Below are 26,553 nucleotides of genomic sequence, written 5' to 3' on the forward strand. Positions count from 1 at the left end.
GCCGTTTCCCTCACACTCTGTGCTATTCCCTCGTGTTCAGCAGAGGAAACCTGATGTAATGCAACTGTAAAGCCGGGCTCAGACTACAGGAGATCTGACAATCAGAGGAGAAATCTGGTCCGGGACCTTGGTTGGTCGGTATAGATCAACGGCCCTGATTCTCTGGTAATGTGAGGGGTTTACAGGTCCAGTCTTAAACCTCCCGAAATGTTCGCAGACTCATCGGGGCAGCCCCGATTAATATCAAACATGTTTGAAATGTAAGAGTTAAAATCTGGATGATTACATCAGCACTCTCCAGATATTTAAACTGACAAATCTCACCTCCAGTTCTCGCTGAAGAATTGGCTGCGTCTCCCCAACCTTTTCTCATCCAGACTCGTTTAGCCTTCTGCTTTTGTTTTTTCTTACTGTAAAGCATTACTACAGCAATTTGTTCCACCACGTCAGTCTCCGGTTTGTTTACATCTGCTTCTCCATGAGGTGGTGCGTTATCCCCACGATGGATTATTCCCACGATAATCTTAATAATATCTTGTAGTGTGTGTTTGAGATTAGAAAGAAGAGCATCTGTGAAGATTCTCCTTATGTGTGTGATTTTTAGGATTAGGATTTTAGGTTAGGATTTTAAAACTCCTGTAGTCTAAGCCCGGTTTTACACCTATTTATCTGACAAAATTTCGGCAATTTAAACTACTGTTTTTAATATTTTTAGGGCGATATTGGAGTATTTAAAGCTGATGTTATTGTCATCAAAAAGAGCATGTCAGGCTTGTTGTATGTATTGTATATGATGTGTGAATGCACGAGTGGGTAGGGGTGTGGTAGCAGCTGAAATCACAGTTGCAATAATTTCACAAACACTTTCTCTCGACACCCCAGCCTCACCAAGCGGCTCAGGCCAGAAGTCCAGACGATTCAGGCTTCTGTCATCACGCAGTGGATCCAAGGACGAGTCTGGGACAGAGCGGGAGGGCCCATCCAGTCCCAAGCATGGCCCATCCAGTCCAAAGCACAGCCCTGTAGTGGAAAACGAAGCTACATCCATCTTTAAAGAACGATTTGTTCCTCCAGAGCTCAGCATTTGGGATTACTTTATCGCCAAGGTAATCCAGAATATCAATAACTACCCTAAAACCAATCAAGTAAAACATGACCCTTTCATATCCACTCATTTTCTGACTTGATCTTGAGTGTATTGACTCTCATTGGGATAATGGTTCATATGCAGAGTTCATGTATAACAGCATAATTATTGTGGTTATAGTTCTTATTTTATGGAAATAATCTGGCAATTTATAATAATCTAACTATGTTAATCTGCTATAATATTCAACATGTACTGAAGCTGACTGGTAGTGAAAGCAACAAAAAAAAAGTATATGTCTTTTTTTCTTTGGGTGTTTTTGTTTTTAGCTAAAACAGTGTGTTGTTGTGTCTTTTAGCCTTCGCTGCCACCATCAGAAAACAGAATTGAATATGACTCGGAGGAGAGCCAGGGCAGTCAAGATGAAGAGGAAGAAGATGATGATTATGAAGATGTGTTTGACCCCAGCTCTCCGCAAAGAGAGCATTCAAACCACAATTCATACAGGTAACGACACAGCACTGAGTGGATATTACTGCAGAGTGACTCATCTTCACATGAGTTCAAGTTGCCCTGCGTAAACCTGCATGTGTTCACAGCTGTTTGTTTCTTTCCATTGATTTTGTATTCAGTTGCACTGCCTGAACACACTTTTATGCCTCCGGTTTTTCAAGGAGCTCTGGACCCATTTAAAGTATTTATGTTCAAAATTGTAAAATCTGATTTGTCGTGTTTTATTACCCTCTCAGTTGGTGTTTGATGCGTCTGGCAATGGTTCAGCTCGTGTTGGTCAATCTCAAGTCCTTTTACCCAATGGCAGGATATGATCTATTAGGTAAACACTAAAATACACCACACACACTGTTGTGTACTAACATCCTGGATGTAGATAAGCACCGCCCCATTTCTCACTGCTAATCTTATTGTCTTTTTGCTTCTTCTTAACACAGATCTGCCTGTGGGCTCTCCTCTGTGTCACACTGTGCTGAGGACGCTGCAGCGCTGGGAGCGGGTGCTGCAGAAAAGGCTGGAGATCTTTGGTGGCCCCCCTTCCAAGTACATCTCCACCCCCCTCCAGGATGAAATGGCCGCGGCGGGCCCCGCCCTGCTCAGACACAAGGCCCTGTTTGAACCATCCAACACCCCGTTCAGGTACCACCATGAGCTGGGGATCAGTAACACAAGGGAAAAAATTCTGAGAAGATTTTTTTTAATTTATTTTTAGGGCTGTCAAAGCGATACTAACGCGTTAACGCAAATTTGTTTTAACGCCACTAATTTCTTTAAAGGGACTATTTGTAAGATTCAGAAATGCTGCTTAACAGCAACACCTGTGGCCTTGAAATCAACGAAAGTCAGCGTCGAGCTCGCGCTTGCTCGCTCTACATAGACATGAACGAGCATCGCTCAAAACAGTGAGGTGACACACGTCAGCTAAAACCACAATATCACTCTATATTTCAGCTGCTTGGCAGTAATGTTAGCTGACCAGACGAAGGTCTCCATGAATCACTGCTGATCCTAGTGTTGGCTTTTCCTGCTCAGCGCAGGCTTCAGCAGCGGGGCTCCTCAACGAGTTACGTTATCACCTCCCGACCGCAGCCGGCAGCCGAAGACACCGCCACCCGGTCGGTAACGAGACGATAACGTAACTCGTTGAGGAGCCTAGTCACTTCACAAGACACGGAAAACCTCTGTTGGTCTGGAGGAGCTGCAGCAGTTATTTCTGCACAAACGTCCACTGTACATTCACTAGATATTCCCAGAGCTAAACTAACTCTTCTGCAGTGTGTAGTGAGCACGCGTTCACGTCTAGAGGTGGAGCGAGACAGCGAGGACGCGCGCCGTCTGAGTGAAGGAGAGCAGGCAGCGGAGACGAGGCTCCGGCCACACGCGAGCGCGCATGTGTGCCGACCCGCTACATTTATACGCTTAAAAAGTTTCAAACAGTCCCTTTAACTCATCAACACAACTTGCCTTTTTTGGGTTGTAGCGGTAGCAGATCGTGGCATCATATAAAACTAAAAAAACCTAAGGAACCCATTGGTACCAACCGTGTCATACTAGCTTGTCGCGAAGGAGGCTAAATAACGCTTCAAACCGACGCTAAATTTTGGCGGAAAAAACTGGTAGGACCATTTTCAAAGGGCTCCCTTGACCTCTAACCTCAAGATATGTGAATGAAAATGGGTTCTATGGGTACCCACAAGTCTCCCCTTTATAGACATGCCCACTTTATGATAATCACATGCAGTTTGGGGCAAGTCATAGTCAAGTCAGCACACTGACACACTGATAGCTGTTGTTGCCTGTTTGGCTGCAGTTTGCCATGTTATGAATTGAGCATATTTTTTATGCTAAATGCAGTACCTGTGAGGGTTTCTGGACAATATTTGTTATTGTTTTGTGTTAATTGATTTCCAAATAATAAATATATACATATATTTGCATAAAGCAGCATATTTGTCCACTCCCATGTTAATAAGAGTATTAGATACTTGGCAAATCTCCCTTTTAAGGTACATTTTGAACAGATAAAAAAATGTGCAATTAAATTGTGATTAATCTTGATTAACTATGGACAATCATGCGATTAATCGCAATTCAATAATTGAATCGATTAACAGCCCTACTGTTTTTTCTTTAGACTGAATTTGAAATAAGTCAGCCTTAGTTTGTTTTTTGTTGAAAAAGCAATCGACTTCCCCTTTTATAATATCAATTCAAGCCTACAGATATACCCTTCAGCTTTTAAACATCATGAATTAGTGATGCTGTTCAATTGACTACAGTTTAGCCTTCAGCACCAGATATATCTGTACAGCACATTCACACCAGTGAAATGTATTTAGAAATTCTCCCTCAAGACCCCTATAGATTTCTACATGGCCCGTACAGTACACACTGTAGGGGATTTACTGTTCTTGGAGGAACAACAGTTATTGTATGTGCATTTGATGTGTTTTGCCTCGAGCACCAAATATGTGGAGTTTTGAGCACCAATGGCACAAGTCAGAAATGATGTCTTCTAACACATTGTTTTGCTTCAGGGAACTGATGCAACTGATTTAATGAGATGTGTTGTATTATTTTCAGGACCAGCCACCGTTCAGCGCTGCCAGTGAAGCGTCTGTGGCAGTTTCTGGTCAAGCAGGAAGAAGTTCAGGAGACTTTCATTAGACACATCTTTACCAAGAAACGGGACCCGAATGAGGTACCTCACGTTTACACCATGCCAACCCTCTGCATGAACTGTCTCCATGTTGCACAGCTAGCACGTTGTGTTGTCACTGAATAACATTAACTGTCTTGTTATGATAAAATCCACAGCATGTTTATGTATTTACCCCGAGGCAAACTGCATCCCTGTTACATCCCTGTTGGTGCATTTGTTTTTTTTTGTCCTGCATGCCAACTTCATGTATTATTACCGCCTCCAGTTGCATGTTGATGCTTTATTCCAATAATTACACCCTGTTTGATTAACAGCACAATAATGCAGTTTCTGTGTGTGTTTGACTGCATGGTTCATCACTGTTTGGTTGTATGTTGTGTGTGTTTTGTGTGTGTGATTCCCCTTTGCTGCTTCCCCAATCATTAAAGTCAGGTGAGGACCAGGCTGACAATATGAAATGTTCAGGGATGGAGGAGACAGGAAACCACCAGGTACTGCTGCTACACATAAATTGTGGCTTTTGGTGTTGGGGTGGGATGGGCACCAAATCTCAACAAAGTACATCAGTACTTTCATTTGATTAGATCCTTATTCTTGGTCACTTATTCTTTGATCGGATGTTATTTTCAGAAGTGAGTGCTTAAATTCTGTAAAACAAAGTATTGGCACTGATATTTGAAAAAAATTCAAACAATACCCAGTCTTATGCTATGTTCACACTACGAGTGTCAAAAGCAACAAAACTATTATAGAGCTGTTTTTAGATAGAACAAAACAGGGTGAAAGAAAATCATTAGGGATGCTCCGATCCAACTTTTTCAGTTCCGATACCAATACCTGGGTTTTGGGTATCGGCCGATACCGAGTACCGATCCGATACCAGAGTTTAATTAATAAGCTGTATGCCTCACTGTGTGGAAGAGACTGGGATCATTCTTTTATGTGTAAGGCAACATCAGGCTTGACTTAAATATCACTTTCCTAACTTTGTAAAACAAAATGTAACAAATAAATACGTAGATATAAATTGAGTGAATTGTTCTTTATTATTAAAATAATAAATCGTACACCAGCAACTTGGTAAAAGATCTTCAAAATTAACCGGAATTACAATTTAAGTGAAATCCTTTTTAATGCAGCAACAAATTGGTCAACACTTAAACAGGAATTAATATTCCAGTATGTAATGTATATAGTAGTAGTAGTATATTAACATAGAACTGAATTGAATAGATCGGCCCCATTGTCACCGATACCCGATCCAGCTATTTGAGTCAGTATCGATCCGAGATTCGTATTGGTATCTGTGCATCCCTAAAAATCATATGATTGGTTGACGCTTCACCGCGTCATTGGAGCGCTGAAACCAGCTTGAGACCAGCTCAACTTGCGTGTCACACCCGTCAAGTGTCGGGCGTCAGTTTGTAGCTTCATGTCACATAAAAAATGACTTGTAGAATGTTGCTGTGTTGCTCGTAGTGTGAACTCAGCTTTAGAGGTGGGACAGACATTTTTGTGGTAGAGTCCTGGGGATAATAATCCTTTAACTGTAATGTTTTATAAGTAAAACCATGCCATTTTCTTGGTTTTAGAGTATATCATAAAAAAACAACCTTTAGTCTCTCACGTAGGGTTGCATGATTGTGACATGCAGACTGCAGAAAATACTTTCAGATTAATTTGGTTTGCAAAGAAAAAATAAAAAAACATATGATTGGTCACTCACACAGTTTACCAGAATCACTCTAAAGGTGGTGTCAATATCACACCAAAATCAAGTTGGTTAATTGTGGAAGCTAAAACTGTTAATTAATATATTTATATATTTATATATTAAACCATTCATCCCTGCTCTCTGGCAACTCACAACAAAAATGTGTGATATTTTTTTTTATTCCTAACAACAACAGTACTATTTGATTTGTCAAGACCCATGAGTAAACCATATTGTGCAGATGTTGAGAAACCTTCTGAAGCATACTTCACATCAACATACTGTAGTGTGGGCGGCACAAACTGTACCGTTGATTAGATATGAGAACATGCACATCATGTGCTTTCTATTTGCCTCCTACAGTAGAATATTAAATGTGGCCCGTCACATATAATCTGAGAAACATTAAAATTGTGATCTTGACAGAATCACACCACGTATATTTTCTGGGCCATGAACTCTGAATGTTCCGGTCAGTGTTTGATATTAATCTTACATTTAGCGGTCTCAATATCCATGTGAATGTGAACCGTAAATCTCAAATTGCACTGTAAATTGATGCTTCATAGAGGTTTGTAATCTTCTGGCTCTCGCTGTGCAAGCTGCCACATTGTAGCTACTCCATTTGGCTCAGTGTTAATTAACCCAGTCTCTCAGAGGACAAGCTATGAAGCTGAATAGCTTCTGATTAATGGGCCCAACACTGTCGCAGTGAATCTGCGCCCCACAGGGATTATGTGCTCGGCGAAAATGGCAAACCACCATATTTAGATTTCTGCAAGTCAAGTTTTACTTTATTCCATCTGACAGAGAAAGACATGGTCTTTTCCCCTTGAATAAACGCACTAAAGACTTTAATTCAATCTCATGCTCAAAGGATGCCTGTCTCATTTTGAGTAAAATCAAAATGTTACATCTCTATACAATATGCATAGCTACATTATAGCCTACTCTGCTACTGCATCGTCCCGTAGGACCTCTATGGTACAGTACAGTGTGTGCCTGTGCTCATCGCTCACGGGTTGTTGAGCTCATGCTATCTAATGGCACTAACCCAGTTATGTTGGCTGCTGTGGTTAACAGGGTGGCCTGATGCACCTCACACACGTCCTCTGCTAACCTCTAAAGGCAAGACAAACAAACACATTAACATAGAGAGTGCACATATTACACAAAGAGTTGGCTTGGCTGGAGCCACGGCTCCGTTACAACACCAGCTCTGTTGTCTTCTACAGCAAATCATTTGGCACTTCATTCATCAACCCCTCTCATGGATCTTGTCAGGTCATTGATTCTGTAGCATGAGGGGAAATGTACTGTATCTGAAGTTATGGCTGTGATTTGTCTGCAGGAAATGTTTACCGACGTTTCAACAATAATGATTCAATCTCCATGGTGGTGATTTGTGTTTGTGTGTGTGTTCGTTCCTCTGTGCAGACTGAGTCAGATCAGGGCTCCCCTGGAGGAAAGGCACGCATCATCCACAAGGAATCTGACATCATCACAGCCTTTGCCATCAACAAGGTACAACTCTTTTACACATTTGTCACTGAACAACGCATTAGACTCTGAAAAGCAAAGTGTGTTTCCCACCGAGGACTTTGTTAGTTTGTCAATCTATCTGGCTAGTGTGGTAATCTCTGTATTTTAAGTTATTTTAGTTTTTAGAACAGATGATGTATGATAATAGAGTCCCTACGTGGAGTCCAGACACTGGTGGTGTGGTGGTGGTGGTGGTGGTGGTGATGATTCTGCTAAAACGGGTAGGCTTAGGAGGCTGATGAAGCTGATGAGTCTTGGCGATGATGGGGTGGTGGAGGGGCGCGTGTAACAGCAGCATGAACGTACTAATGACTTAGAGAGAATCTTATTTGAAAAGGAGACAGCAGAAAGATGATAGGCCAACAATAAAGGTGTGTCACTGTGCTATTGGGTGGATGTGACCAACAGATGAAAACAGCTGATAATTGCGATTGACGCCCCAAACAATGACGGCAAGGAAGTTATGAGTGAGCGTGCGTCAGAGGAGTGAATGGCACGATGTATGAGAAATAAACTACAGGCCTAAGCATGCAAAAGTATAGTCTTCCTGACTGAACATATGCTAGAGCTTCAAATGTTGGAAAACTGAGCAGCAAAAATAAACTACTAAAAAGTTGAATCTACTAAGTGTCATGTAACCTTCTTTGGGAGTTGATTCATCAACCGTTTACTGTGAAACACACTCGTAGCTATGAATCTCACCTTCGGAGACTTTCTTTGAAAACATTTTAAAGCTGCTCTAATCAATATTTTTAGTGGATCAAATGTCTGTCAGTTACGAAAGGGGTCGCTTGTGGTGACGAACCCACCGAGAATAATCACCCATCTCTGCCGTCTCTCACTAAGCTGTAAGGAGCGATTTAGTGTCTTTCAGCTCATTGTTTTGTTTTTTGGGGTCACAACTTTACTGTTTTGGTTCAGCGTTACCGCTTTCATCCACCTCTTTTCCAGCTGAGTGAAAGAGCTCTTATAAAACCACCACCCTACACCAAACGGCTTTTGAACATAGTGGAGCATTGAGCAGCTAAAGAGCAAGATATTTCCCTCAGGAGTCTAAGGAGACCAAAAACAGAGCTAAAAGGAGAGTGACACAAGCCAGAAACACCAAATAAATGTTAATGTTGTTCTGTGCCTGCTTGATGTGTAAGTGAGAAGCATTTGCTATTTCAATTTCATAAGATGATAATATGTCAGTGTTCAGTAAATACTGCTTTAAGAAGTTTTAGCCCAGCTGTGCATGATAACAATGCTTTCTAGTTTGGTACAACAGATGTGCAGCTATCCAAATAAAATACAATTTTGTAGTCTTAATTTGAAGTTCTAAACTGAATTGGCTTGGCCAACAGATTCAGGGCACGCAATTTAAATTCAAAACAAATATTAAATTCTTTTGGCCAGTGGCACAACTCTTACACCATATCCTAGCGCCTTTGATGTTGTTGAGCTTGTGTTTTCTTTGTTTGATATACGAAGAGGTTCCCGCTGTGATGCTCTTGCTTGAATGTAGCTCTTTATTTAAAGGGAAGCAGTAGTGCTGGCGATCAAAGGAAGGTGTACCTCGGGTCATCATTATAGTTGGATGGTTTTGTGACCACGGGCAGAATAGAGTTGGAAAAAGTCACTAAAAGTCTAACCCTATTTTCCTCACCCTTATCCTCTCTGTCACCCGCCTCTCCTTGTCCCCACTTCCTGTCTCCGTCTGTCTCCCAGGCAAATCGTAATTGTTTAGTCATGGCCTCCACCCATGACATTCAGGAGTTGGATGTGTCATCCATCTTGGCCACACAGATCTTGACATGGATCGATGACGATGACGCCGAAGCCAAAGGGTAAGAGAACAATCTGATGTGTGTGTGTGTGTGTGTGTTTGTTTGTGTGCATACTGTACTTGTTTAGGCCAACGGCTGTGATTCTTCCAGAGTAACATCAACTCACTTTTCACCCTCATACCAGCAGAGCTAAATCGAGTGTGGGCGTGGGACAATGTGATTGGTTCAGTAATGATTGTGTAGGCGGAGTACATGCATCTGCATTGTGTTGTCTGTGTTTGGAGGTGCTGCATAATCTACATGTATTTGTGTATGGCCGCTCCTTTTATGAGATATTATCACATTTCAGAGCCGGGGTCACTTTCTGTCAGTATGCGTTCCTGCATACCTGTTATAAATGCAAATGTCTTTTGTTATTTTTCCACTCTAAGGATTATCAATCTGTTTCCTACTAAACATGTCTCAGGTTTATCTCTGAACTGTTATGTGTTTTATTGTTGTTTTGTTTTAATGGGCTAATTCAACATCTGGCCATGGGAAAACTAAAATAAATTAGCCTTTTGGCTAACACTGGCAGATTTACAGTGATGTTGATTAATGCATTGTTCCTGAGAATGAATCAATAAGTAAATACAAATAATAATGATTTAAAAAAAAAACTGAACACAGAGATGGTAAATGGACTTGCATTTATACAGCGCTTTTCTAGTCTTCCGACCACACAAAGTGCTTTACACTACATGCCAACATTCACCCATTCACACACACATTCATACACTGGTGGCAGCGGCTGCCATGCAAGGTACCACCTGCTCATCAGGATGTAAACTAATGCTCATTCACACGCACACTCACACCCCGATGGCACAGCCTTCTGGAGCAGTTTGATGTTCAGTATCTTGCCCAAGGACATTTTGACACGTGGACCGGAGGAGCCGTGGATCAAACTTCTTCTGATTAGTGGACGACCCGCTCTACCTCCTGAGCCTCAGCCGCCCCAGATGACACTGCTATAAAACCTTTTTTTTTCTTTTGTTCCCTTTAAGATTTAACTACGTTACAGCCATGAAGATACATTATATACTATTATTCTGTCTCTGCAGTGGTAGTGTTGATGACTTCCTGGTGGTCCATTCACGCGATGACTTTGCCGCCCTCCACGGCACAACGCCGTACACTCACAGTAGCCCCGGCACACCCATCAACATGCCGTGGCTGGGAGGAGTGCAGACAGGCCGGGGTGCAGCTGTGGTGAGCTCTAGACCTGAAGTTGTATGTGATTATACTACCTGGGTTATTTGTTTGCCCCACCTGTCTTCTCCTGCTCTGTTGAGTTATTTTCCCAATGTTATTACAGTATATAGTTATTTTCCCTCTTTGATTAAAGAGCCATGCGAGTTGTTTTGCATGTTTTCGGCCATCAACTGTAAACCGTTCATACTTTACAAAACTGACAAACATTTTCCAAAGTATACAACTTTGCACCCTTAGAGTTAAATTGTAGGTGGGTGTGGACCAGCATACTAATACAGTCTATATTGGCATGGGCCAGTAGGATAGGGGTGATAAGGAGCATGTAATGGGGCTGCACGATTTATAAAAAATATCTAATTGCGATTATTTTTGACTGATATTGCGATTATGATTTGCAATATTAGAGGGTATGATCATTTTTACATCATTATTCTCATTTTCATTGAAAAACATTAAAAAGATTATGGTGTGATTTTTGTGGGGATCTGTACCACACAAAGATGTTTTCTTAAGTCTGTATAATATGATGTGTAGGCCAGGACATCTCTGCAGCACCACAATATTTAGTTTAAAGTTATATTTTGACACATGTTTTTTTCTTCCTCATCATGCGATTTGAAAATTGCGGTAAGCCATATTGAGATTTCGATAAAATTTCGATTAATTGTGCAGCTGTAGCATGTAATCATCAATAGAAAATTAATCTGACTATCTTGATAAGAACTAAAAGGAAATCGAAGTAATTTTTCAAGCCAAAGTTACAAATATTCCCTCGTTCCAGCTTCCCAATTGTGAGTCTGGCAAAAGAAAAGTGTTATAAAGATGTCACCCTGGGCTTTAGCAAAGTTATTAAAAATTTTCCACTAGGTTCTGACATATTACAGATCGAACAATAATTTGATGAATTGAACAAATAATTAGTATATTAATCGAGACAGGAAATGACTGCGCAGCCCTAATTTTTTTGGTTTCTTACCTTTTTGGAAGCCACTATTTGATTTAATCTCAGCACAGTATGAAAATACACTTTAAAAAGTCTTGAAACTTGCTTGGGATAGTTAATGTATCACAGTGAATATTTTGTTACAATTATTGCTGTTTTGATTCTTATATTATATCTTTTTAGTTGGGGTGTATCAGATGTTGTAGCATAGTTGCTTTTGGAAAATGCTTTACCATGAGAAGATAAAATAAAAACTTGGTTGACTGTTCACTGGATTGCTAAATGGTAAATCTCAGTAAATTGTTGTCTTGAAGTTTGGAAACTAATCTAAACACTGACAATGCTCTTTGGTCACTCATGGTCTGCTGCGATATCAAGTAAATGCAGTTTGTAGTTCAAATAAACCTCGAAAAAGCAGCAGTATATACAGTAACGATTGCCACGGGTTTAGTATTCTCTTCACTGCTTTTCTGGAATTAAGTGATGTCTGTTGCTCCTCTGGATCTGCCCTTCTTTGTACTCTTTGTACTAAGCAAAATCCTCAAAGCAGTTTAAATTACTTAAATTAATAATTCATCTTTGTGTGTTTGCCAAAAGCATCCTGGCCGCTGTGCTAACATTAGCTTCCCTCATTGATTTACAAAGAAACAAAGATGTTGCTGACAGCTCGTGAGACACCAGGCCCAAACCGCTATAATTTGTATGCTTTTTTTAATTAGAAAAGTCTGTAAAAGCTGTTTCACTAAGCAGAGAAACTTGGCGTTGTTAGCAGGGGGGAGAGAGATAGATTTTATTTTGGTACTAGCTCTTTGAATCGAGTCAGTTGTGAGTCATGTTTTGTTGATATTAACCAGCTTGCTCGTTGCTCTTGATATGCAGACTGGACAGTAAGAGCCACTCTGCATAGTAATTATTTTACCAACCAGTCAGGCAGTGTGCTCGAGGTTGGAGCAGACTACATTAGAGACAATAATAAATAAAAACCTGTGGCAGACATTGCTGTTAATGTCTGCCTCTCTGGGCCACCAGTCATAACACAGGACAGGAAATAGTAACTGAGCTACAGTATATTAAGACAATTTATGCTATTTGCTGATGGGGCAACCGTCCATTTATTCTGTAAACTAAATGCAACATTAAATATGTACTTTGGCATAATGATTAAGATTAGCATTTCTCTGACCTTTAAGTTGATTTTAACTACAGACTTTCAGACGTGCACCTCGTTACGTAAATGTTATGGCACTTTTCACATTTACATAAAAGTTAATGGCAGTCCATTAGTAACAAGCCATTAGTTTAACAGCCAGCGATGACAGTATTCTATGTGTGAAGAAGGCTTAGTGTAATATTGTATAACTGTCTACTGTTACATAGTTACCTGTTGTAACGAATTTACCATAATGAAGTTCTGCATTGTTTTCTTCTAATGTTGGCTTACTAAACATCTTCTCCTCCTCCTCTTCACTTTTCTTCTCCCAGATGATCAAAAGAAATATCAACAATGTGAGAAGAATGACCTCCCATCCCACACTGCCTTACTGTAAGTACGACTCTGACGTGTCTGTCAGTAGATAAGAAGAGAATCCGCCTCTTGAAGGTGCTATCCAGACATCATATTTCTCGTGGCAAAAAAAAGTCTTCTGGGGATGATTACATCACCCAAAAAGGTTCTCATATGTCGATATTTAGCAAGTGGCAAAGGTCGTGTCAAGATGGTAATCCCCTTGCGAAAACTTGCAAAAACTCTCACGAGACTTGCTGCCCGACGACCTACGCTAACCTTAACCATTCAAGGTCAATGCCTCACCTTAAAGGTGCAGTGTGCAGGATTTGGTGGCATCTAGTGGTGTGGTTGCCGATTGCAACCAACTGAGTACCCCTCCGCTTACTGTTCCCTTTTCAAGACTCTGGTAACGTGAGCCGCAGAGCCTCGCTCAGAGGCCATCCTTACCATAATAACACTACTTTAGGAGCAGTCCTAACGCAAAAGAAACATGGCGGAGCAACATGGCGGATTCCCTGAAGAGGACCCTCTCCTTATGTAGATATGAAGGGCTCATTCTAAGCTGACGAACACAAACAATATAGTTATGAATAATATATTCGTTTTTTGCCAATAGATCCCTCAAAATGTTACACACTGTTCCTTTGGCCATCTTGCGAGAGTTTCGCAAATCGTGTGGTACCATCTAGACGCGACCCAGTGCTGCTGTTGACTTAGAGAAGGCTGAGTGAGCCCAACCTTGTATTTTCTAGTCAAACCGCAGAGTGGGGATTCAGTTGTGAGGCGTTCGAGTAGAATAATTCCCAGCAGGTCTTAAGAACGGCTGTTGAAGTGCGTCTGTAAAATAAACATTTTATTTCATCAATTATAAAATAGATGCTTTTGGGAACAAAAGAAATGCCAAAACCTCATGTTGGGACCAGAATGCTCATCGAGATACACTGGAAAATGAGTTTTTTTCTTTTTTCCAGATCTAACAGGAGCTCAGGATGGTAGCGTCAGGATGTTCGAGTGGGGTCACTCCCAGCAGATCATCTGCTTCAGAAGTCCAGGCAACTCCAGAGTCACCAGGATACGATTCAACCACCAGGGAAACAAGGTTACAAAGTTACACACACACATACACACACACACACACTCTCTATATGAACTGTAAAATTGAACAGTTAACTTACCAGCAACAGATGTCAGACTATTCTTAGCTTTGCAGCATAACTGCATTGTGAAGCGAGCCTGTCAAATTCAGCAACATTTTCACACTTTGCCATTCAGGCACAAACCACAGTTGGGAGTTTGGCTTCAGCACATTTTGTTATTCAGCCGCTGAGTGATTCAACAGCTCTGAACTCAGGCACTCGCCTCAAGCTAATAACTTTCTCAGATGGTGCCTCTCCTGTGCCAGTACGTCTTATCTGCCTGTTCTGGCCAAAAGAGTGAAATATGCTTTAAAAAAAGAAAAAAAAATTGGAAAGAGAGGACAAGCAGAGTGCTTGATGCTAGTTATGTAAGTGGTGCTTGAACTTATGAGGCTGTTGACGTGTTTTGGAAGATAATTTGAGAACGATCCAAATCACCAGAAGGGAGAGACGGAGCTCAATGAGTGTGCAAACACAGGAAGAGCGCAGGACAATATGTTTTTGTCTGACTGATGTAAAAAGAAAGGATAATTCTTACTTAATTTTAGCAAAGTCTGATATCTGCTCTCTGAATGTTTTGTGCAGTTTGGTATCGTCGATGCTGACGGAGGTTTGAGTCTCTGGCAGACCAACACAAGTGGGAATGCACCTAAACCATACCTGGTAAGAAAGTCACCGGGCAGATCAACGTGCTACTTTTTCTTTTTCCGACATGTTTGTTTTTGGTTTTGTCTGTCTAGACGCTCTCCGTGTCCTCACACTTTCTTCCTGTCATTCTTATTTTGTGTTTACTCTCCTACTGCTTCTCTATTACTGTCACTATTACTAACCGTCTTCTTTGTTTCTCTCTGACAGACGTTGCAGTGCCACAACAAGACAGCTCATGACTTTGTCTTCGTGGGGTCCTCTTCCCTCATCGCCACTGCAGGTCTTTCAACAGACAACAGGTATGACAGTTGGAGGGAGCATTGTGTCTCTCCAGTCGTCGTCAAAAATTGTCCTCCCAATTAAATTCTGTTTCATAAACTTTTAATTGAATACTGAATCCTTGCCTTTCAGCTCCACTGTACCGTGTCCAACAGGGATAATGTCCTTTGATTAAAATGTAGGAATGGATAATTATTTAGTATTTTTTTTTCACTCCACAGGAACGTGTGTCTGTGGGACACTCTGGTGACTCCTGCGAACAGCCTTGTACATAGTAAGTCTTTTTTTTTGTAACAGCCTCTTTTAAAAATCCGCTGAGCAATTTGTTCCACCGACAGTCCAAAACCAAATTTCATGATGTCTGCTTGGACTTTGGAAATTCTGATGGCCATTTTTTGCTATTTTCTGACATTTTATTGACGGCAGTTAATCAATTATTCAAGAAAATAATTTTAATATTAACATAAGCGTTAGTTGCAGGCTTACTGTCAAGTAACAACTTGAATTTCAAATAAATTGTACAACTTTTATGCCTCTGCGACAGCCATGGCTGAAAGCATTGTGCTTTTGGGTTGACTGTTCGTTCGTATGTCCTATTCTTGTGAACGTGATATCTCAGGAACGCCTTGGGGGAATTTCTTCAAATTTGGTACCAACGTCCACTTGGAATCAAGAATTCATATTATATATTACATTAATATTATTACAATTTAACACAAATGTCTAATAGGATAAAATGATGAAATTTTGGACAGACATGGATTTAAACTGCAACTTGGCTGGTTGGCAGAGGCATACACACGCAAGGCTGTAATTCTAGTTACGACATACTATATTATGATGTTTTTATGACATTATTTCATGACATTTTTTTATGAAAACTATACCAGGACATTTTTATGACAAACTATACTATAACTTTTTTATGACATACTACAATGATATATCCCGTTCCCTCTGATTCATCCATTTTATTCTACTCCATCTGCCAACCTTCCCCTTTCTCTCTCTCTCTCCTCAGCTTTCTGTTGCCACGAGTCCGGAGCCACCGTGCTCACGATGGCTTCCAGGCAGCAGCTGCTTATCACAGGTGGGAGGAAGGGCTGGATCAGCGTACTGGAGCTTTCCCACAGGCTCCAGCGTCAGAGCTTCCAGGCCCACGACTCGCCGGTCAAAGCGCTGGCTGTCGATCCGACCGAGGACTGCTTTATCAGTGGATCAGCTGAGGGCAACATTAAGGTATGTTGACTGGTTAATTAATGAAATTAAATGTGTTTTCGATTGAATAAATATGACATTCTGAGTGGTATATAGTCAGGGTTAGATAATCTGCCAGAAAGGATGATCATTTTAAGATGGACATTTTACATGAGAGCTTCACTGGGAACAGTGATTCTTAGAAAAAACTTGGATTATGAAAACAGATTTGATCATTCACTTGACACACAGTTAACCTGTACCTGACAGAACAGTCCTGCAAGGCGTTTAGCCCCTAGGTGTGAATGTCTCTCCCTCTCCTCCAACAATCAGATGACTGTTGCGTTTCTCCATGGCGACGGTGAGCCCCATCAAAGTCACTCAAAACCAATGTCACACTTATGATTAACCACCTGCTCGGGAAAACGGTGTGAATGATGGAGACTAATGTGAAAGCGGGTTAACACGGGAAAAGGCAAAGGAAAGCGTTTTGACTGAACAGCCGAGAGATGTGACCGTCTTCAGCTAATATATTTCCAGAGACAGCAGGTCTTTCATCTTTTTGACTTAAATATGTTGGCGAGGATCACACAGCTGTCACTCCAAGGATGAAGCCGCTGCGTCACGCAGATGTACAAGAAATGGTGCAGTGCACATCTGCTTGAGATTCATAAGACTTTCATTCTGGATGATTGCTCAGGAAAACCTCCGAAGCTGTGTGTGTGTGTGTGTGTGTGTGTGTGTGATGTTACTCATCTGGAGTCATTAATTGTATATTGGCTGATTGAAAATTTGACATGGGTGAGCTGAAAATTTATAAGCTCTTAAAGTGTTTGATGAGAGTCCATGGAAGTGGAAGATTAACTAATATGTACACATTGCAGTTTATGAAATAGCTTATCAAATAATAAAGCTCCCAGGCTGGGAATACAAATCAAACAATGCAAGTTGCTCAGAGCTAATCCTGGTTCTCAGTGGTTCCTGTTGAAGATGTAGCTTTGAAAACAGGTCACAAATTTATAGTGGTATTTTTTAAAGGCTAAAAACGTGAATAATAGTGTATTTGTTGGACTATTTTCAACTGTGGATTTGTACCAGCGAGTATTCTGTAAGTGTATAGTATATTTATATATATAGGGTCAGATGTATTTCTGTTTGCTTTATATGCAACAGATAGCTAAACAGGAAGGATTTCATAAGGCTGATTTTCAAACTAAAATCCAGAATTTTCAAATTGGAAGTGAAAGAATAGAGAATAATGCTTCTTCCTGATATCTTATTCAAATTGTTATGTTTGAACGTGATGATGCTACGTAGCACTTCTCACTTTCCCCTCGCTCACTCTCACCCACGACTTCTCCTCATCTCTACTTTCTGTTCAGTTTTGTTGACATTTTCATCTCCGGTCCTCTCCTTTCTACTGCAGCTGTCCCTGACCCCGCAGGCTACAAACTTCATCACAGCTTTCATGAATTTCTGATGTTCTCTCTTTCCCTCCTCTTATCTTTTCTTATTTTACTGGTTACACAAATAATCCTAGTGCAAAGCATCTTTAGCCAAGACTCACGATTGCTGTCTTAACCGACTGTTAACGTTAATTTAGAAGAGCGAACACCTGCGTCAAAGGTGTTAGGTTTTACCAGAGAACGTATATTGATAAGAAGTGAAAGGTAATTGGTCGTTCCATTGCAAAATCAGCGCCCAGCAGCAGAGCTACGCTTCCACCATTTTGGACTGAAAGCGACTACCGGACGCCAGTAAAACGTCCGCCTACAAAAGCAAATCAAATGTATTTCTATCCTATTGTCATATATTTAATGTCTCTACCAAAAGTGCTTGTGTTGAACAATAGAAATATTATAAATATACATACTATTATAACTATTTATTTACTTACTTATGTATTAGACTTTTTTGCCTGGCCGCTTCCCAGAGGAGCAAAAAATTAGCAATTGGACATAAATGGAAGTTAGAAAAATCCAGCACACAGATGTCAAGGTCATGTCAAGGACCTCTAAAATAGATGTCCAATAGACCACAGACCATGGATGTATTAGAGGTTGTGTCCTGTTCTTTTGCCTTGCGAGTTAGTAAATACCACATTAAATACAACTACAACTACATTAAATTCTGTTTATGTCATGCTACTAGCACTACTAACTACTGGCTGATAGCCGGTTGTTTCGGAACAGAGACGTTAATACATCCACCAAGGTCCAGGCTTACAGCATACAGCCCATGGGTGTATTATAGGATAGTAAAAGTGATGAATTACAGCCAATATCTCCATTATTACAGCCGTTTACAGCTAGCAGGAAGCTGGCAGAACCGGTTATGTCATATAAGCGTGCAGGGCGGTGCAGTCCCTTGAGTCTGATGCATGTTTATTACGCCGAGGAAAATAACTCTGGATTCGGTTATTAGTGAATTTTACAACTTTTAGGACATAATGATTTAAATAAGGTCTATTTAAGTGTTCCTACTGGGAAGTTGATTTACCTAAAAAAAAATCGTTGTCTGTCTTACAGATGTTTGTTTATACATCCATGGCTACAGACTCATTGGCGTTTTCAGTCCAAAATGGCGGCAGCACTACCGCAGCGCCATCTAGTTTCGTCTCTTTGCTTCTAAACTCTTTGGTTATACTGTCCAGTAACTAAACGTTAATGCCCACGTTCATTGCAATCATCTAAGTATGAGTTAAATGCAGACAATACTTGTTGGCAGGATCAATTCTTTGTTGGTTTTGGTCTTTTCATGGGATTTGTTGTCAATGAGAAAAAAACAGAATATCACCTTCTTTAATATGTTGCACTGTTTAAAAGAGTCTCTATGCTAACTGTTCTCTTCTTCCCTGGACTCCCCAGATCTGGAGCCTGGCCACACAGTGTGCGCTCTACACCTTTCCGAACGAACACGCTCGCCAGTCGCTGTTCAGGAACCTCGGCACGGGTGTCATGCAGATCGAGGTGGGACCGTCCAATCACATCTTCTCCTGCGGCGCCGACGGAACCATGAAGATGAGGATCATCCCCAACCGCTTCAGTGTCGTCAATAACAACAACAACAACCACGGCAACCTCAAGAGTGACGTCAAGTTCATCATATAGACACAAAAAATAAGGTGGTTTTAATAGATTCATGTGAAGTTACCTGCACTACTGCTGTGGAAAACACCGTAACACCTGGAAGAGTGGCCGTCGTGCCGTGACAGAACAACGATGTCAAGTGTTATTAAACAGTGTAAATGAAGAATGGCTTTCATAGAGGTGGAATGTTCAGAGGATTTACAGACTTTCACAGTGTGAGATCCAGTGAGTCGTCTGACCCAGGGGCCCAAGAGGTAAATGACCGCATCTGCTACTCTTTGAGTGGGACATGAACCCAAGCCGACCAATCGCAGGAGCCTCTACAAGTGTTTTAAACCGTAGAAGTTAAAGTGGGCACAGGGTAACGACCCAGAGCACAGTCGATCAGAATTAACTGAACGAGAGACAGCTGCAGGTTCTCCCAAAACAAACTGCCACCTCAGCGAGGACTGAACAGCACGTGGAGAGCCTTTTTTTTTGCACAGGAAGTGAAGCTGTAGAAGGAGCAGGAGTGACAAGAGACTGTGAAGAGTCTAAAGATGCAGCATTGTTCTTCTTATACAGTATCACCCTATCTATTCGTTTATATATTAGTAAAGCAGTCATGATGGTGGAAGCTGGAATCACTGCTGGAGTGTTCAGGTGATAAAATACAGTAGACTGTATGCAGTAAAGGGGCGGTAAGTGATCCCTTTAGCGGGTTTCAAACGTCACCACAAGAGTGTTGAACCCGCTCGGCACAATGCAGTAAGGCCGGTGGACATCGTACAAAGCACATTATATCCAGTCACAAGGATTCTCAGCGCATTCTGGTGCTCCATATAAATTGTTTAACACAAATGAAGCCAGCTTGGTTGTAAAAGCAGAGGACCAGGTGTTTGTCACGATCAAAACCACACTCAACTTCAATTTCATATCACTTATCATATCACATTTTAATCTTAGGGGGTTTGGTTGATGCCCTTTTCCAGGTTGACTTGAAATGAACACAGGACACTGATCCTATAAAGGTAGACAGAATGAACACACTTATCTGTTAAAGACTAACCGTGCACTTTCTGGCGGAAACGTTTAGATGAGTAGATTGAGACCTCTCTCGTGTTAAATGTACGGCTACAGCCTGCAGACGGTTGGCTAACCATCTTAGCTCAAAGACTAAGCTGTACAAAAAAAATCTGTATTTGTACGAATTAACCAAACGATATAACGAGTTTAAGAAGATTTTACAACCATTGGTCAGAGCCAGGCTGACAGGCCGATTCCTCGTTTCCAGTCTGAGCTAAACTGACCATCTGCTTTCTAAAGCTTAACATTTAACAGGCAGATGTGAGGGTGGCGTTCGATCTTCTCATCCTAGCGTCAATTCTCCGCCAGAAAGTGAATAAGCATATTTCCCAAAACGTAGAAATATTCCTTTAATTGAAATTGTAGAAATGTGACTCCCAACATTTTCTTAATTTCCATGGACTACCCGAATGCGCCATTTCTCTTAATCTATTTGCACATAAAACATGAAGCTAAATTATATGTAGTGAAATGCATATAAGTAAACGAGGCTGGATGTCAGTAAAGCAGTCCAAGCCTTTGGTAATAAGGTAAATATATTATATAGTACGATGTTTGTTTAGCCCGGCCTAGATTAAACCAGTGGTATTATCATTAGTATTAAGTGTCCTTAATCTCTGAAAACTACTTCTACCATGCTGGCACAGTACTGGACTACTGTTGGTCCTGATGATATTGATTATTATTGATATTATGTTGCACAAAGTAGCTTTAATTTAACAAGGCCCTCGTTGATATGGGACACTCTGAATAATGCCTTTTCTGACTGCGTTTTTCTTTTCTTTTTTTAATGCTCAATATTCATCTTAAGAACATGTAGCAGGGGAACTTTGCTGTTGACAATGGAAGGGGGGTTTAGTTGGGGTGGGGCAGTTAAACAAGTTTTAATCAATATAATACTTTGTCGTGGAAATGTTTTATTCCAATAACAATTCACTTCCCTTTTATCGACTCCAAACTTTCATTTCCATACGGACCGCGATCGAAAATCTGCCTTGGAAACAATATTGTTTGCCTTGTAGTAATCTTCATATTAGCCATCTTGCTTTATCGACTTGCTATTCAGTTCCTTTGTCACAATTATTGGAATTACTTTAACCTTTTTATCATTAAGTTGCTTTATATATCATCCTTAAATGCAGCACATTGCCTTCAGTACATGCTTGGAAAGTGTAATCTAGGTTGGTGTGTATTATGACGTGTCTTCCACATAAGTAGGGAAGAGGTTCAAACTGTCCTAATAGCTGTTTAGTCTGAAGGAATATAACCCGTTAAGCTATCTACCCATAGAACCTTGTTATGCTGCTGTATGGAAAACAAAATGTACATTAGCTTTGATTTCAGGGAGGATAAACTGAGGAAAACCTGTCGGATGAAGCAGATTTATTATAGTTATGTATATACATAGATCCATAAACTAGGCTTCTCATAATGACTGCATAATCATAACGACGAGTCGTAGATATGACAAAAGCCACTTTATGAAGAATAGCATTCTGTACAAATACAGGTATATTTATGGTTGTATTTAGGATTATAGACTGAGTGATCAAAAGGCAGATTTAATGTTATTTCCTGCTCTTTTTTTTGCTTCTTTCTTTCTTTTCTTATTATTTCCTGATGAGGTCTTGAACGACCATATTGCGATTTTTGTTTTTCCCACAAATCAAAGTGGTTGGAAAATGATGTGTACTCCTGCAGCAACTGGAGATTAAATCCTTTTTTTTTAATCAAAGCCAAACTATATGTACTCCTAGAGAAACTGGAGAATAAAATCAATTTTATCAAAGCAAGTGGTTTTTTTTCTCCCCCCAAATACCGTTTATTTTCCTTTTAAGACGCATCACGAACAGATCTGTTTAACTACATCAGTGTGGCAGGGTGAGTAGATTAAACTAACCCACGCAGCTAAAGCAAATATTCAACTCTGATTTCTTCCTTTTTCCCCTCCTCAATCTTGCAAATGTGAATTTGATCAGATAATTCTAATTTTATAATGAAGATGTCATGTAAATTGATGTATTATATACAAAACAAACGTACCGAAGTAATAAAAAAGATTATGTAACATGAGCAGATGTTTTTTTTTGTAATTTTGGAAACTGATATCATACCAGTGCATTTTTGTGATAATCATCTCACACTGAGGAAGTACACATGTATTAGATACAGGTACATTTAAACTTTGATTCTAACAATTACTGTCTATAGTAGTATTAAGATAACATATTTCAATTGTTTCTGGTCTGAATAACTTTATTTCCATTACAGCAAACAAAACCATTGTTGTTACTCATAATTGCAGTGATAATATGAAATAAAATCATTATTTTCATAGTTAGTAACCTTTACATTTCCATACATTTCATGAAGTTTCTGATTGCAAAGTCAAAAACTATGAACTTTAAAGTGCCCCGTAGAGTTTTCAGCCGCGGATGCGCGGTGGAAGTAACAAAAATTAATTGATAAAAATGGAGGTGTTGAAAATGCATGTGAATTGAAAAAATTGAGCCGTCAAAATAGACGTGGAATGAAAAATGGAGTGATGAATTATCAAATGATTTAATTGATTTATAGCTGATTTGACTAACTGCCGCGATTTGATGAAAACAGCCATGTTTCATAATTTTCCCCGTCTTACGTTCATCATTCGTCATTCACAACACACAGTTATTGTTACTTCCACCCTCGAGTTCACTTTCCTTAAATGAGAAATGGTCATTTAGTGTTGTGAATGATGAATGTAAGATGGTGAAAATGATGAAACGTGTCTCTGTTTCTGTCATATCGTGACTGTTTTAGTCAAATCAGCTTTAAATTCATCAAATCACTCGATAATTTATCACTCTTATTTTTCAACTCGCATGCATCCTCATCACCTCCATTTTTATCAATTAATTTGTGTTACTTCCACCCCTCTTATAGCCTCGTAGCTGTGGGTTGGCCTAGGTGGGCCTGGGTCCACCCACTTGGCACTCTTACCCAATCAGAAGGCTTCCTTTTTTTTGCTGGATCATCCAGTGAATGACATTTGATTGCTTGTAGTGACGTCAGCTGTTGAAAACACGAACTGACAGCTTTGAATTTTTACTTCATCAATTTTAAATAAATATTCCTCTGTGCTTATTATCTACGTCAACCAGTTACATAAAAGTTACGACGAGCACAGTGATGCATTCAGGCTGAAAGTCACCAGATAACACGGTCACCCGTTAAACCGACACACCTGTGCATCATTGAGGAGCAGAAGCCTGAGGAGCAGGAGGAGGAAGTTCAGCCATCATTCTCAACAAAGATTCTACTCCTGCGCCAGCTTCTCCTCAACAAGTGTCAAGTAATAACGACACGTAACGTTATGTGGTCCCTAGTCACCCTACCATAACAAGCTGTACTGGTGAAAGACTCTTTTCAACTGTCAATGGGATAAACACTGGCATCAGGGCATCTTATCAGACTGAACTCCCTCTGTCCCTGCTCTCCTTTGAAAGAGACTAATGAAGTCATTTCAGTGTTCAACACTAAGCCCCGTCCTCTCCTGCTGTCATCATCAAAAGTAAGATCATTTACAATTTTGGACTAGTGGCCTATTTCAATATTACTGTTTATTGGGAATATTTTTTGTTTGGTGTACAATTCGATTTTATGCTCATGTTGCTGTCAGCTGTGTGTGTGAATATGTGGCTGCAAATATGATTTTAAAAAGTTATTTTTATAAAACAGTCACTATATCCTGACAGTAGTGCATGAGACAGGTAATCTCAAAAAAATCATGTGCGTCTGTGTCCTCCGGTGCTCCTGGCATTTGCAAGATTTCACAGACCGGAGGAAAACAACCAATCAGAGCCGAGCTGGAGCCTTGCCGTCTCTGAGCAGCTGTCAATCAGCTGTCAAGTTGATTGACAGCTGATTGACAGCTGCAATCTCGCGAACTCTGATTATACGATTAAACTAGGCAGCGCTGACCAAATATGAATCAATATTCTGTTACTGTGATGCCTATTTTTCACATAACATGTTTTCAGAAAAATCTTTTAGTGTACTGTTTAGCTGTAAGATTAGTTTGTGACCCGGCAGCCATGTTGAGATCTGTTGAGGAAATACCAAGCACCGCCCAAACTTTCTCATTTTACAGCTAAAAAGTACACTAGAAATAGGCATTACTGTAACAGAATATTGATTCATATTTGAGTTTGCAAGTGATTGACAGCTGCCTCCGCTGAACTAACAGCCAATAGGAACGCGCTCTCTCTGAAATGACCTGTGATTGGCCAAAGTCTCCCGTCACGGGCTAGATTTTTTAAAGCCTGAAAACAGAGCCATGAGGAGGAGCAGAAGTCTAGTTATCTCTCAGGACCCTTGAATTACAATATGCTGAAAGGTTATTAGGGAACTTTTGCATTCTGCCGACTGCCCCTTTAATGCAGATCTTCTATCCATATGCTTCTTTAATGATGATGTTGCGTCTGTCAGCTGTGTGTGTGAATATGTGGCTGCCGTGCCAGTCTATGTTAAAGTGGGGTTTGTTTTAAGCTGTGTGTGTGCATAATGTGTCCGCCGTGCCAGGCTATGCCATGCTGTTAATGTTTGTCTTGTTGGATCAGGATCAGAATCAGGATCAGAGTCCGGTTGATCGGCCAGGTATAAGTAGTCCTACACATAGGCTACCAGGGATTTGAATGTGTTTTTTTGTTTTTTTCTCTCATTGTACATATGGAAATAGAAATGCAGCTAAAAACAAGGAATGACATACAATGTGCCGGACTGTTTCTGTAAATTGTAAACAATAATACAGTAGTGCAATGGTGCAGTGTGCAAATATGCTGGAGGAATGAATATTGAATGATTAATGTAACATGTTAACTTATATACGCGACGTAGGTGGATATACAGAATGCATGTATACATGTCAGGTTACCTCTGATGATGTTGATGATGTATATAAGGCTTGTATGATTTAAACTGTGGTGCATTCAGACAAGTATAGTTGTAATGGCCTATTTGGGTTAACATAATGCGGTTCACAACCTATTAAGTAGATGTTTGGTCTTGGACGAGCTGGGCCCACCTGATGTTCTCTGTGCCCATCCATACTGTGATTTCTGCCTACTCCACTGATTGTGTGAATCCTTGAGGTCTAACAAACATGTTAAATGTGAATGCATTTCCATCCTGAAAACACTTGCAGAGCCTGTCTTTATGCCTCTGCGTCGGTGACAGCCGGGGCTGGAGGCAATATGTTTCCTGGTTGTCCACCTGTCCATCCGTCTGTCCGTCCATCCGTCAGTCCCATTCTTGTAAACGTGATATCTCAGGAACGCCTTGAGCGAGTTTCTTCAAATTTGGCACAAACATCCACTTGGACTCAAGGATGAACTGATTAGATTTTGGTGGTCAAAGGTCAAGGTCACTGTGAGCTCACAAAACAATTTTTTTTGCCATAACTCAAGGATTCATATGCAAATTATGACAATTATTATGTTTAATAGGATGAAATGATGAAGTGACACGTGGATGTAAACTGCAGCTTGACTGGTTGGCGGCGGCACATAAAGGCAAAGCGGTAATTGTAGTTATGACATTTTTATGGCATACTATTCTATGACTTTTTGTCTTTTTTATGGCAAACTATACATGTTATTTTTTATGACATCTTTTATGCCATGCTTTACCTGAGTTTGTTATGACATTTATATGACATACTATACTATGACTTTTTTTTTACAACATCTTTTATGACATGCTATGTTTGTTATGACTACTATACTACAATATGACATTTTTATGACTTTTTATGGCATACTGTACTATGTCGTTTTTTTTATTGCATAGTATACTATGACTTATGACTTTTTATGGCATATAATACTATACTGTGACTTTTCTATGACATACTATACTATGACTTTTTATAATATACTATATTATGACATTTTATGGCATATCATAGGCTACTATGACTTTTTTATGACATACTATACTAATTTGATGGTCAAATGTCAAGGTCACTTTAACGTCACAAAACACATTTAACTCAACAATTCATATAATTATGACCATTTCACACAAATGTCTACAGGATAAAATGATGATGCGATGAAATTTTGGACAGACATAGATGTAAACTGCAACTTGACTGGTTGGTGGAGGC

At 40.2% G+C, this 26,553-nt stretch overlaps 2 protein-coding genes across 7 annotated transcripts in view; both read left to right on the plus strand.

The window, feature by feature from the left end:
* Positions 1–22,478, plus strand: part of dmxl1 (Dmx like 1) — a 66,454-nt gene extending 43,976 nt beyond the window's left edge. For 3 of the 6 annotated variants that reach the window (XM_074637388.1, XM_074637391.1, XM_074637390.1), the window contains 16 exons: positions 883–1,106; positions 1,446–1,594; positions 1,837–1,922; positions 2,038–2,239; positions 4,184–4,301; positions 4,691–4,753; positions 7,414–7,500; positions 9,229–9,347; positions 10,391–10,559; positions 12,967–13,027; positions 13,963–14,090; positions 14,713–14,790; positions 14,983–15,074; positions 15,276–15,328; positions 16,076–16,293; positions 19,119–22,478. In XM_074637388.1, coding sequence (XP_074493489.1) covers positions 883–1,106; positions 1,446–1,594; positions 1,837–1,922; positions 2,038–2,239; positions 4,184–4,301; positions 4,691–4,753; positions 7,414–7,500; positions 9,229–9,347; positions 10,391–10,559; positions 12,967–13,027; positions 13,963–14,090; positions 14,713–14,790; positions 14,983–15,074; positions 15,276–15,328; positions 16,076–16,293; positions 19,119–19,361 — 2,090 coding nt within the window. In that variant the 3' untranslated portion in view covers positions 19,362–22,478. The remainder of the gene's footprint in view (positions 1–882; positions 1,107–1,445; positions 1,595–1,836; positions 1,923–2,037; positions 2,240–4,183; positions 4,302–4,690; positions 4,754–7,413; positions 7,501–9,228; positions 9,348–10,390; positions 10,560–12,966; positions 13,028–13,962; positions 14,091–14,712; positions 14,791–14,982; positions 15,075–15,275; positions 15,329–16,075; positions 16,294–19,118) is intronic. The other 3 variants (XM_074637389.1, XM_074637392.1, XM_074637393.1) reach the window with 3 other exon arrangements.
* Positions 22,479–23,824: 1,346 nt separating this feature from the next.
* prr16 (proline rich 16) overlaps positions 23,825–26,553 on the plus strand; it is a 52,322-nt gene continuing 49,593 nt past the window's right edge. Inside the window, exon 1 of the mRNA XM_074637397.1 lies at positions 23,825–23,958. The gene's annotated coding sequence lies outside the window, so the exon portion shown is untranslated. The remainder of the gene's footprint in view (positions 23,959–26,553) is intronic.

This window comes from Sebastes fasciatus, chromosome 6 (assembly GCF_043250625.1).
Source record: "Sebastes fasciatus isolate fSebFas1 chromosome 6, fSebFas1.pri, whole genome shotgun sequence".
In the NCBI taxonomy this organism is placed as follows: Eukaryota; Metazoa; Chordata; class Actinopteri; order Perciformes; family Sebastidae; genus Sebastes; species Sebastes fasciatus.